Raw genomic sequence first — 14,238 nt, 5'->3', positions numbered from 1 at the left:
TGACGCCACACTCTAGCAGTTGCGTGAAAAAAATGTTAAAATGCGTACAAGAATGCAAGAAGAAGAAGAAATTACACAAACAACACACGAATAAATTGCACAAGCAATTCTGTCGAATGCACTGAGAGCGGAATAGCGGTATTCTATTATTCTTGATTCGGAGGTTTGCCATTGCCTACCGAAAGGCGGCCGCTATTAGAACAAGCGTGAGTGTGTGTAATTTTGAAAAATATAAACGTATTCAAATTTAATAAAAATAATAAATATATTGGTTTGGCAAACAATAAATACATTATTTTCTCGGTAGATGGCCGTAATCATCGTTATCTTGTAAAGTATCGATCAAAATAAATACTTAAAGTTTCCGCTCTTTCCTAAGGTAATATTTCACACTAAACAAATTCCTTTGCTGTGTTTTGTTTGTTCCATTCAGTTGTGAGTTTCGGGGTGTTAGCAATGGAAGTCAACAAAGAGAGAATTCGGTCAAAATACAAGCCAGGCCACTAAAATTGTGAATGGTGTTTATGGTGCCGATACTGTAACAGCTTACATGCAATTTTGGTTACTTCGATTCCGTTCAGGCATATTTGATGTTAAAGAAAATGTCGATAAAATCACAGAAATAATTGAAACTGACCGTGCATAAAAGCGTTTTGAATCATTTGCGAAACAATTTTACGCGAAATTAATGGATTTCTTTTTCTCGAAATTACTGTGTATGCACAAATAGCAATGCCAATTTCCTAATTGGGCGAACCAGAATGTCGGAGATCGAATCATTTCAGATAACACACACATGTATGTGTACAAATATGTATGTGTATAAATATACATGTATGTATGTACATACAACTTGCGCTGACGAGTGTACAAATTAGTTTCCAGTCAGTCCGACTACCTTTGTTTCAAATATTCATTTACAATTTTTTCCTAATTTTATTCATAAAACTCCATAATTTAATTAGCTCTTGGACTGCAAGATTTCGGCACTTACAAGACATTTGCTTGACGCTGAAAACTGTTTAAATACATATCGATGGTTTTCGAGAAAAGCGACACAACTCAAAATTAACTCAAATTCGGAGTTTTGCCGTTAAAAGCAAAAATCAACTACAGAGTTTATATATTTTTATTTGGAAAAGCGTCATAAGCGAGTCTTGAAGCAATTCTGAGAGATGGCGTTAGTGTCGTTTTGTCAGGTGATCGAATTGGCGCGTCAATTATCTAGAAAACTGACCCACCTCTGTATTATGTATTTTTGAATTATGTCACTTTTCTCGAAAACCATCGATATATGTATGTATTCATACATAAGTACAGAGTAAGATTTTGCGCGTATGCGTAACTTTAAGAGAAAACGGGCTAGCGCTTGAAGTGGTTTACTAACAACTTGAGGAACGCACGACAAACAATATAAACACTTTAACGCTGAAATCTCAATTCTTCAAAGCCTCCCGCTCCTAAATCGAGATTTCAACCTGTGTTCGGGCACATCAATAGCTCCCCAACTACAGACATGCGCACACACAAATTCACAGCTAGTGTTGATCATTCCATCATTCACGGTTAGAGCTACCGTGTTTCTGGGTTGCCAAGTATAAAGTAAACATTGGCAAAGGTAAAATATTTTTTATTGGAATCGTTCGTCCGTCCAGTTTTTTAACGTACACATACACTCTTATGTGACTTAAATGTTTGTATACGATTTTCGATGCAACGTGTCGTTTGTTGTTGCGCATGATCGCCCGCCAGTCGGTAGCTGTTCGTTCGCCACCGTTGAATGCGATCGTTGGCCATTGGCGACGTTGATTGTGTACCAGTCACTGGTTGTACTATTATTGGTGTTGTTGCTTTATACCCATAAGAAGGGTAAGGCAGGCGATCGATGACTTACCGGCCGTCGACTGACTTCCTAATTTAACTAATGATCGTTGTAATGTTTGATGTTTGTTTGACTTGCTGACCTGTGTGTGCGTGTGTGTGTGTGTGGTTGGTATGTTTGTAGATTTTGAGCACTGCTCACTCACTGACGCTGTTACTCTTTCATTGCCTCCTTTGCCGTTTTGTTTACTCTGTACGTTGTTTCGCTGGCACTTTAGCATGGCTACCGATTTGGTGGTCTAAAATTGACGGATTTATTTGACAACATTTTTGTTAGCAATTTATTTACTTATTGATTTTCAATTAACAGTTGGTGCGTTTAAGCTACTCACCGCCACTCACTTTATGCCATGCATGCGTATATCTGTATATACATACATACATACAGGTGTACGTAAATGCCTACGGGTATATACTTATTCATAAACACATTTCTCGGATTGATTTTAATTTGTAGTTTTCCTGCAGGTTTGGAAATTTGGCATGCGCATCTGCCTGAAGCGACAAAACTGCGACCGAATAATTTTGCAAGTTCGGATATTTGAAAATAATTCAAAAATTGCTAGATCGGCACACGTTTATTTATAAATAGATGTGTCAACTAAAACTTTCATATTCCGTATACTGACTAACTAAGATGTGGAGACAACAAATTCAAATCCTAAAAAATAACAAAGGTAAATATTGCAATATTTGGTGGTTCAAGTTTAATTAGATGGGTGATTTCACCCAGAACTGGCCCCTGATGTTTGTATTGAGGACATACATTTCAGATCCCCCTAATAACTTTTGGGAATAACAATAAATTTCCGATGTTTTGATGTATAATTTCCAGAGAAAATGCTGCTAAATAAGTCGTGATCTGTAAACTTCTGGAAAGTTACGCAGAAGGTAATCCTTGATATCCTCAGCATTTTTCTTCTGCTTGATTGGCGCGATAACCGCTTGAGCGATTTTGACCGAGTATAACAAAAAGCGCCGTAGCCGAATGGTTGATGCGTGACTACCATTTGGATGTGCGTAGGTTCGAATCTCCATGCATGAAACACCAAAGTGATAGAACAAGTTTTTGCGATGAAAAAGGTCCTCATAAAAAGTATCTGCCGTTCGGAGTCGGCATAAAACTGTAGGTCCCTCCCTTTGTGGAAAAACATGAAGACGTCAATTTAGAGTTGGAGCTCGACCAAACAACCAACGAAGGTTGTAAGCGCTAATTATATACATATATAAATAAATTATATGTATATACCAGGTGACGCAAAATTAATAATGAATTTTGTTTTTAAACATTTTTTTACTACTTCTGAAAAGTACGTGCAAAGTCAGAGAGATGGCAGTACTGGCGCATTTCGAGGTTATGTTTAGTTAGTAGTATCTCATGGAAGAAAACATACCAGGTTTCAACCAGATCGGTCAATTTTTTTATGCTGGATATTTGTTGGAATCAAGGAAGTCGAGTGACTTTCCTTTTCCAAGACGACAAAGCACCAGCATACCTTAAAAAGTACATCTGTTCGCTAAGTTCATCCCATCATCGGTCCATGTTTCTTTCGAATTGAGGAAGGATCTGTTGTGATGGTGAATGGTGACTGCTATCGAGTTATATTGGGGTAAGACTCCGTCAGAAAATATGAGATTTGCAAGTGGTTTTTCGATTTCTTTGAAACTTTGGGAAATATTAGTTCTAGGTAAGATACATTCGAGCCTAAAAGGATTTTGAAAAATTTTCAAAATTGAGTCATCTACGCCATGTTGAAAATCGGGACCGTGTTTTTTTCAAAAATCAATATTTCTTGAACCGTTGGATGGATTTCAATGCAATTTACAGACAATATAGAAACAAATAAGTAGTTTAAATTAGTATTATGTTAAAAAAAAAAATTCGAAATTTTGACCAAAAGAAGTCAAAAAAATTTTTTGAATCAATTTTTAGTTGATTTGGCCAGTTTTTTAGATTTTCTGTTATACACGTAACGATTCCTTATGATTTAACCTTTATTTTGAAAAAAAAAATTTTATGGTGTCTATAATAGTTCTCGAGATATTGCGATTTTAGTGGAAGCGCGCACCGTGAAGTTCGCGGTTACGCAGCGCGAACCGTGCGTGCGCCCTTCCACTAAAATCGCAATATCTCGAGAACTATTATAGACACCATAAAATTTTTTTTTTCAAAATAAAGGTTAAATCATAAGGAATCGTTACGTGTATAACAGAAAATCTAAAAAACTGGCCAAATCAACTAAAAATTGATTCAAACAATTTTTTTGACTTTTTTTGGTCAAAATTTCGAAATTTTTTTTTAACATAATACTAGTTTAAACTACTTATTTGTTTCTATATTGTCTGTAAATTGCATTGAAATCCATCCAACGGTTCAAGAAATATTGATTTTTGAAAAGAACACGGTCCCGATTTTCAACATTGCGCAGATGACTCAATTTTGAAAATTTTTCAAAATCCTTTTAGGCTCGAATGTATCTTACCTAGAACTAATATTTCCCAAAGTTTCAAAGAAATCGAAAAACCACTTGCAAATCTCATATTTTCTGACGGAGTCTTACCCATTGACAAAATTTTTTTTTTCCAAAAATAGTCAGCTAAATATCGGCGGCATTTGGTTCCCACTAGGCGGCGCAATTTGCTATACAGCGCGCAAACAATCGATGTATTGCAGTATTCAAGCCACCATTGTCGCCATACGGCCAGATTTATTATAAAAAGTAGTCAAAATTAGGGTGATCGAATAGACCATGTCACTCGTAACCGCGACAGACGGATATCTTCGTCAAAAATTAAATGCAATGAAATTATCTACCAGGTATTAACACAAAAATTCATTCCAACAATAAATATTTCTGTTTTAAATTACCTTTTTAAGTTCCAAAGCTCCTAAAACAACACCCGATATTTTTATACCTGCGCACTTTGGCATAAGGGTATAATAATTATGTTCACACGACGGCTTTTTGCTACGGGATAAATGAAAGACATACGAGGAAGGTCAAAATGTTGAGGGGGACCGGAGATGCTCCTATCCGTCCATCCATTCGCCCGTGCGCACTTAACACAAAAAAAGTGTTTAATATATAGTATTAAATAATATATTTATCTTTACTCAAGATAGCTGGCATTGAGAATTGGCGGCATCAATCAATAAGGCAATTTTTGGAAAATGGGCGCTGACTCTTGAACTCCACAAAGATTTAATGAAACTCACCCAAACATGGTACTCGTATTGCTTTGAGATCGGATAAAAACCATTCGTATAAAAACCCACTGCGCATCTCATTGTAAAGGGTTTCCAATAAGAGGTTTAATCCCCGTAAAAGATGAATGGTTTCGTTGCTTGTGTGGCACGTAGCGCCGTCTTGTTGAAAAGAAACGTTTTACAGATCAATACCATCCAGTTCCGGCCATAAAAAACCGGTAATCATCTCTCGATAGCGCAATCTATTCACCGTAACTGTTGCCTAGCTTCATTTTCGAAAAAGTAAGGTCCAATGATTCCGCCGGACCACAAGCCGCCCCAAACAGTTACACATGTAGGATAGAGAGGCTTTTCAACAATAACTCTTGGATTTTCTGGGCCCTAGATCCGACAATTTTGCTTGTTAACGAAGCCACCGAGGTGGAAATGGGCCTCATTACACAATATGATTTTTCAATGGAATTCCGGAACATTTTCATGCATTTAAACGACCCAATCAGCAAAGACACGACGTTGTTGATGATAGGTCGGCTTGAGTTCTTGTGTTAACTGGACTTTATAAGCTTTAAGACCCAAATCTTTATGCAAAATACGGTGTAACGACGTTTGTGGAATGCCTAATTCCAAAGAACGACGAGGAATGGACAAACCTGGGTTTTCTTCAACACTTTCGGCTACAACATCAATATTTTCGGCTGTTCTTAAGCGACGTGCAAGGTTTTTATTCTTCACATCACCAACTTGCCCCAACAGCTCGCATTTTTTCATCAATTTATGTATTGCGGTCCGACAAGGTGCTTCACGATGACCCAAAAATGTTCGAGTTTTACGCACCGTCTCTGCCAAATTTTCACCATTTTTATAGTGAATTTTAATCATTTCAATGCGTTGTTTAAGCGTGTATCGCTCCATTTTTATTAATGGCGTAGTTTCTACTTGTCAAATTGCAAAAAATGACAGCTTCAAAAGTGACATCTATCGAAATAGCGGACTATTCAAAATAACACCTATTATTGAAAACCCTTTATATAAGTTTTTTTGATTCCAAAAATTAACACCCAACCCAATTAAATTTACTAAAATGTGAGCGTGCATATAAACTTCGGTCCGCACCAAAGTTAGCACTTCTTTACTTTTTATACACCATTACATATATAGTAAATATTCTTTAATTAGATAGCTCTAGAACTTAGTCTCGTCTATGTTTGACAAGGCTCATTTCTCATTAATTAGCTTTGGAAAATTTTTCATAACTGGTTATTCTCTAAATTTCTTGCTTACTTTATTTGCATTAATTTGCTTGCTTTATATTAATATTTATTTATATTAGTTTTCCTTTTATCTTCTGTTCATTCAGCCACTTTTATCACGTCATGTCATTGTCTGCTAGATAATTCTTTCATAATTGATAATACTATTCATTTTGCCAGTAGAGAATTAATTTCTTTATGAGTTAATTAGTGCATATTCAAAACTCTAAATCTTGCAAATAATGCAAACTTCGTACTTCCCAGCGCCATTTCAATAGTTTTTAATTTCTTTATTCATTGATTATTTAAACAAAATGAAACCTATAAGCCCCTATTCAGACATTTATAATTACCTCGGTATATCCTGGAGTTTAACAAGCGGTTTAAAGCAAATAGAATTTTTTAAGAAAAAGCTCCTCGGATCATATTGCGATATTTTATTTTTCTCCCGGTTGATGGCAAAAACTTCTTATGTAACTTGAGTATTATAATAATGAAAAGCTTAATTAATTCGAAATAAATTTTTCTTCATTGCAAACAATTTACTACAGGTATTAGATAAATATTTATTTACCTCTGCGCACTAGTGCAATAGAGTTATTTTTGTAAAAATCTAACGGAATCGAGATAGATATGGACGTACAGTGGCTCAATAAAGAACGCGGACATCCAAGTGATATGGTTCTAAATCAAAAAATATATATTAAAATGCAAATCGAATGCGTTTATAGGTCACATTTATTTTCGTTCTTCAAGCGTACTTTGCAAAACTACGAAAAACATAAACAAACTTCAACTAATTCGGGCATAGAAAACACAAACATAAAAACTTAGCAAAATACATGACAAAAAAGATCTCAGACATTTATATAAAATACAGGGTGAATGTTATGAAGTGTTACCAACTTCACACTGCTTGTATAAGTAAAACAGCTCATGACATTAACGTTAAAATTGTTCTAATGATAGTTCAATATATTGTTTAGAAGGCATCAAAAGCATTTGCATCTCAGTTTTGTTGATTTTTTTTTCTGTGATGGAATTCAAACGTAAAAGTGCGATTGCGTTATATTTGGCTGGAAAATCACAACCAGCCCTTGTTCGTGCGCTCAGTCACCTCAAAGTGAATAAAATGTTTGTGTATCGCACTATAAAACGTTACAATGATACTGGTAGCATTGCGAAACGTTATGGAGGTGGACTAAAAAAACCGCAACAACGCCAGAAATGGTTCGGAAAGTGAAGGCTCGACTTGAACGAAATCCACGTCGAAGTGGAAGAAAAATGGCCAAAGAACTGAAAATATCGCAAGACAGCATTCGACGCATATTGAAAAATGAGCTCAAGGTCAAGGCTTACAAGTTCCAGTCCCCAGCAAAAAAAAGTTCGGTGCGAAAGAGCAAAGGAAGTGTTGCGCTTGCACGAACGTGGCGAATTTCTTAACATTGTGTTTTCTGATGAAAAAAATTTCCCAATTGAGCAGTCCTTAAACACTCAAATCGATCGTGTTTACTTGACCGAACGCTCATACGAGATTTTGAGCCTACGTATGGCCACTTGAAGCAATTTCCCATCGCAAGTAATTGTTTGGGCCGCAGTGACCGCTGATGGACGCTCTCCAATCGTTTTTATCGAGCCTGGTGTCAAAGTGAATGCGACTTATTATCGAGAAAATGTTTTAGAAGCTGCTTCCGAGCCGTGGACACGCAAATATTTCGGTCGTAGACCATGGACGTTCCAACAGGACTCGGCACCGTCTCATAAAGCTCGTGTGAACCAAGAATGGTTAAGAAATCATGTTCCACACTTCATTGGATGGACTATTCAATCTGGTCCATTTTGGAGAGCAAGGTGAGGACTAAAAAATATGCCAGTATGGATGCGCTGAAAAAAGCGATTATACGAGAATGGGCCAAAATACCTCAAGATCACATTCGTGCAGCATGCAACTCATTTTTTGACCGTTTGAAGGCTATAGTCAAGGCAAAAGGTGGTGAATATATGTTAAAATTGTAATCATTTTTGAACAATTTTGTCATTGAAATCAATAAAAACTAATTTCACACAAAAAAGTTATAGTGTTTTGAATAAGTAACACTTCATATCATTCACCCTGTAGAGTTAGGCAAATAATATTTAAGAAAAAAAAAAATATTATTAATATTTAGTCGGCAAGCCTTTATTTTTTCTCACAGCATTCCGTCTTCTTGGCATGGATTCGACCAGGTTCTTGGAAGTTAAAGGATCAATTTTCCCCCACTCTTCTTTAAGCATCTTCTAGGTCTTTCTTGTCTCTACTAACCAGCTTTTTCAGTTGGTTTTCCAAATGAGCCCACAGATGTCCAATTACATTGATGTCTGGAGATTGTGGAGGTTTTTCAAGCACTTTAGGGCAGTTGTCCATAAGCCATAGACGGGCATCCAGTGCCTTATGCTTGGGATCGTTGTCTTAATAGTACTGTAAATTGTCCTTAATTCCCAACTTTTCACGACTTTTGACCAAATTTTCTTTCATAATTCTTAGGTATTGTTTGTGGTACATATTGCCGTTAATGAAGCACAACTTTCCAGTACCAGCAGCGGACATAAACCTCATACCATTACCGACCCACCTCCATGTTTAACTGTCGAAAGTAAGCTTTTTTCCGGTAACTCTTCATTAGGTCTTTGCAACACACATATATTATAATTGTCCATCTGGTCTAAATATGTTGAACTTGCTTTCTTCTGCAAATAAAGAGTGCTTCCAGTCCTTATCTCCATTACGCTTTGCGAATTTTATTCTCTTGTGTCGGTTAAACTCGTTGATGAAAGGTTTTTTTCGTGCAACTCTTCCATTATAATTATTCTTTCGCAACACTGTACGTGTATTTTCGGGGTTGCAGTTAATTTAAGGTGTTGAGCAATTTCTGTTGCGAGTTTAGGGGCGCTCAAATTTGGGTTTTTCTTAATTGGTTGCACTCTCCACCGTTCATCTGCATCCGATTTCTTCTTATTTTCCACGGATTTTATTTCTTTTTCACGTCGTATATAGTCGAACGGAGTCTATCCACTATTTATGCGATTTCCCTAACAGTTTTACCCTTCTCATTATTACTAATAATTAAATTTCTTACTTCAATTGAGATTTGTCAAGTTGTCTACCCATGTTTATACATAATTTGGACTTTTATTCGACAAAACACGACAGAAATTTTACTTTAATTTATTACGTTTGGTTCTCTCTTTCCACTGTTCTACCGAGAAAAAAATAATTATGGGATCCCCCGTTTTAAAGTGCCAAACAATAGCAATAGTGCAAGATGTCCGACTTCTTTTTTAACACCAATTTTGGGAATGCTGCATGATACATTTTTTATATCAAGGAGGTAATGGATTTGTAAATGATTATTACTATTTTTAAAATCCTATTTGAATACCCCATAGAAAAATATAAAAATAAAAATATTTAAGTTGCATTTCTTACAAAAAATTTGAATTTCAAGCTGCATGCTATGTATTAGGGTGATCCAAAAAAAATTTGTATGCTGCCGCCCCCCAAAATAGTAAAGAATGAAAAATAAAAAGACCCGTATTTTTTTTTTTTAATCAGACCATATTTAATGGTGCCGCCGGGGCTTTGAAATATCCCATGTATTTTGCATGGGAAAAAAATACTTTTTCGTAGATTTCATGTAAAAACCTGGAAAATGAATATATTTTAACCGGATAACTCAGTTTCTCTTCATAATTGGTCAGGGAATAACAACCAATTATGAAATAATTAATTTTTTTTGTATTAACTATTTTCATAAAAGTAATATAAAATATTGTTTTTCGATTTTTTCTTAGATTTTCGTTTTATGGGGGCTTTTTGGGGTTCTATAAAAAATAGTTAATACAAAAAAATTAATTATTTCATAATTGGTTGTTATTCCCTGACCAATTATGAAGAGAAACTGAGGTATCCGGTTAAAATATATTCATTTTCCAGGTTTTTACATGAAATCTACGAAAAAGTATTTTTTTCCCATGCAAAATACATGGGATATTTCAAAGCCCCGGCGGCACCATTAAATATGGTCTGATTAAAAAAAAAAAATACGGGTCTTTTTATTTTTCATTCTTTACCATTATGGGGGGTGGCAGCATAAAAATTTTAATATAAATTTTTCCCATGCATTTTTGGACCACTCTACTATGTATAGTATAAGTATAAGTATAACAAAATATTCAAAGTGACGGGAGGAATCGATTTAGATACGTCTGTCTATCCATCAATCTATACAAACGTGATCTAAAAATAAGATAACTCAACGGCATTGGTCCATATGTTGCTTTTAGGCCAAAGTAGGTTGGCATTGAAACTGAGGAATAATCATCACAATATCTAATATCCATATACTGGTATTTTCCAAAAAATAAATTATTGTGCTAACACAGTGCGCGCCATACGGTCTCTCCTCGCCAACCAACGGCAGACCTCCGAGTGGGCTCTATTGGGTATGGGAATGAGTTTCCGCCCTCATAAAAGAAGTGTCGCTATTGATATTATTTTTGTGTTCTAGTAAAATACTGGTGATTTGAAAGTGTATACATATGTGAGGTCTCGATCGCAGTAGTTGGCATTCGTTTGAAGCATAAAGATCCTTTTTATCTGACGTCAAAAATGTCTACGTTCGGCCCGAAAGACCAGCATTTGCGGGAAGTCATGATTCATCATTACCTTTTAAGAAAAGTGCAACTGAAACGTGTCGTATATTGATCAATATTTACGGTAATCACGCCCCATCAAATATAACTTGTAAAGAGTGGTTTCGATACTTCCAAAGTGGCAATTTCGATGTGAATGATAAAGATCGCGGGGCACCGAAAAAATTCGGTGATACTCAACTACAACAATTGTTGGATAAAGAAGCATGTCAAACCCCAATCGATCAACCGGCGGTAAACATTTGCACGCGATAGGAATGGTCCAGAAAGCAGGTAACATCAATTGAAGGTGAGGGATATCGAGAGACGTTTGGTGACGTGTGAGATGCTTCTTGAACGGCAGAAAAGAAAAGGTTTTCTGCATCACATTGCCACTGGCGATGGAAAATGGATCTATTATGATGACCGTAAGCGTCGAAAATGTTGGAGCCTGCCACGTGAACCAGGTACATCGACAGCGAAAAAAAATATGAATGCTTCAAAGGTTATGTTGTGAATCTGGTGGGATCAGAAGGGTGTTGTCTATTATGAACTCCTTAAACCCTCTTAAACCATCACTGGTGATTGTTACTGGCTGCAGCTAATGCGTTTCAATCGATCTCTCAAACAAAAGCGGCCAGAATGGGACGGTCAGCCTGACAAACTGATTTTGCTGCATGACAACCAGCCAGGCCACACGTTGCTAAATCGGTCCAGAAATATTTAGAGGGACTGAATTGGGAAATCTTGCCCCATCCGCCGTATTCCCCAGACATTGCACCTTCGGATTACCATCTGCTCCGATCAATCCAGTCAGGCACTTCTTACGAGAGCATCGGAAACTGGCTCAATGAATGGATCAAGTCAAAAGAGCCCGAATTTTTCATCAGAGGAATCCGTATGCTGCCTGAAAGATGGAGTAAGGTTGTAGCTTCCAATGGCACATAATTCACATAATATTTAATTGTTTAAATAATTTGTAAATTTGGCTAAGAAAGGACGGAAACTTATTCCTATACCCAATAAATAAATAGTCAAAACTTATCAATACGTAGTGTTCCTTTTCCTTTGACGCTGAGTGTATTTACGTAGATATATTTAACTTAGTTTTATTAAAGATGAACTTTTTAATCCCATTTCTATAAGGCGTGATTTTCTTTTAGAGCAATAACGGCAAAGTGTTCTAGAAGTAGTCTCTACAAGAAAGTCAATTTTTCCAAAACAATTTTATCCGATTTGGATGATGAAATAATTGATTGTGATGACGATGGTAGTGCCATATACTTGTCAATATACGGTGAACACTTTCTTTTGACATTGGCTGTATATGTAAAAAAAGTACGCGAGCCACAGAGGCAAATTTTACCCAATACCTTTTTTAGATCTGCATAAATGCGGCGGTATATTTCCAGAAGATAGAAATGAACAAAATACAATCCATCAAATATTTTGTGGAGTAACTCACATCACTGCTGAGGGTTAAATATACTAAGACGTACATATATTTTTGATTATAACCAGCAAATGAGCGATTTGTTGCTCATATTGGTACGATCGTGACGCTTCGGACAAACAACTGCTGCACCATTAGTTTGGGCTTACACATACGGATAGAGTGACGGATAAATCCAACTGTTAAAACCTTTTTGGCTTATCCCAACTGCTGCCAATAAATCGACATAACTAGAATCGTCAACCTTGAAATCAAACCTAAAACGCCGACGGCTTTAATTTTGTTTTTGCATACCAACGAAATGTTTTGTACACAAATCGTGTTGATTAGCACATTTTCGAAATAACAAACAAAGAAAATAATGAAATTAATATAGTAGCAAAATCAGCAATTAGCATCAAAGTGACACGCAGGTAGTAAGAAATAAAATATATCTAATACGAAGAACGAAAATATATGGGAAGAAATAATCGAAAAAAATGAATTAAATCCAACTTGTAAAATGACTCGCAAAGTTGGCATAGACTTTTTGTTGTAAATATGTTGTAAAATATATGTACATACATATGTATGTATGTGCAAAACCATGACTTATGAATGTTGTGCCTACCTGGATCCATGTGTAATATCGCTAGTTATAGGTTGGTTCCTTTCTTATTCCGTTTCTATGCTACTTTCAAAGTCGACTTGTCAGTGCTTTGGGGAAATTCAAGTCGCGTAAGAAGTTTTACTTTAATCGTTTTAAGTTATTTTTATAATTATGTATGAGTAGTTGACACTGTGAGAAAACTTTTATTGCACACATATATTACATGTAGATATGTATTTGTGTAAATATGTAAGTATATATTGTTTATTGAAAAGTCTTTCCCCTCCTTCTTGGTTTGCTTAGTTTTTATGCAACATTAAATCACTTTTAAGGCACACAATTCGTGGGTTTTTTGTTGTTCATCAGTCAGAAATTTTATTAACACTTTTCCCGCTTTCTTCTTTATTAGAGAATAGATTGCACTTCACACCTTGTTGGAACATCGAAGAATCGGTTCTATTTTGTTTATCTATGTATTTTGCACTATTTTCCGCTAACTCACTCGCTTCGTTTTGCGACGGACAATAAAAGCCATACATTCGAAATCTGCGTTCAGTTAGCCACTCAGCTGCATATCGTCGCTATACTGATCGGTTTATATTTAAGGTTTGGCAGCAGTCAAACGTCAGATAATCCACGCGAAGATGAACAGACTAAATTCGTGTAAATATTTTTTTTTAGACGCATAGACTAATTGGAAATTAAAATGATTTTCTTTGAGGCGTGGTTGTGATTTTCGCGCTTCCAGCAATTTGGTAGATCAGAAGATTAGCTATAAGTTCGACGAATTTCACTTTCTGTATGTCAATCGGCGCGAAAACGTGTAAAATGCCCTGTGGTAAGTCTCAATTGGTTTTGACTGTAGTGCAGCCAATTCTTTGGGGATGCCTCTTTATCTGCGTAATTACCACCGCTGGCATTGATGCGAGTACATTAAATGACTAAAGCTATCCGCAATCATTCAATGATTAGCTATCAATCAAACAAAGCTTCTATGAAGTCATACGAATGAAAACAAAAAAAAACAAAAACACATACACAAACACGTCAAATTACGTGTATTACAATGCAAAATTTAACACCCGCAATTTCTTCTCTTTTTTTCAGTTTGTTTTCCTTTTCAATCGCTCAGTATTTGAAGTTAAATACACAATAGATATGTATATGAGTGTATGCTAGTGTTGAA

The 14,238-nt window shown here is 35.9% G+C and overlaps 1 protein-coding gene across 1 annotated transcript in view; it reads right to left on the bottom strand.

Moving 5' to 3' along the window:
- Positions 1–13,427, bottom strand: part of LOC129236201 (paired box pox-meso protein) — a 92,112-nt gene extending 78,685 nt beyond the window's left edge. Inside the window, exon 1 of the mRNA XM_054870442.1 lies at positions 13,074–13,427. Coding sequence (XP_054726417.1) covers positions 13,074–13,083 — 10 coding nt within the window. The 5' untranslated portion in view covers positions 13,084–13,427. The remainder of the gene's footprint in view (positions 1–13,073) is intronic.
- Positions 13,428–14,238: the final 811 nt, after the last annotated feature.

The sequence above is a fragment of the Anastrepha obliqua genome, chromosome 1, assembly GCF_027943255.1.
Source record: "Anastrepha obliqua isolate idAnaObli1 chromosome 1, idAnaObli1_1.0, whole genome shotgun sequence".
In the NCBI taxonomy this organism is placed as follows: Eukaryota; Metazoa; Arthropoda; class Insecta; order Diptera; family Tephritidae; genus Anastrepha; species Anastrepha obliqua.
This window is presented reverse-complemented; position numbering and strand designations above follow the sequence as displayed.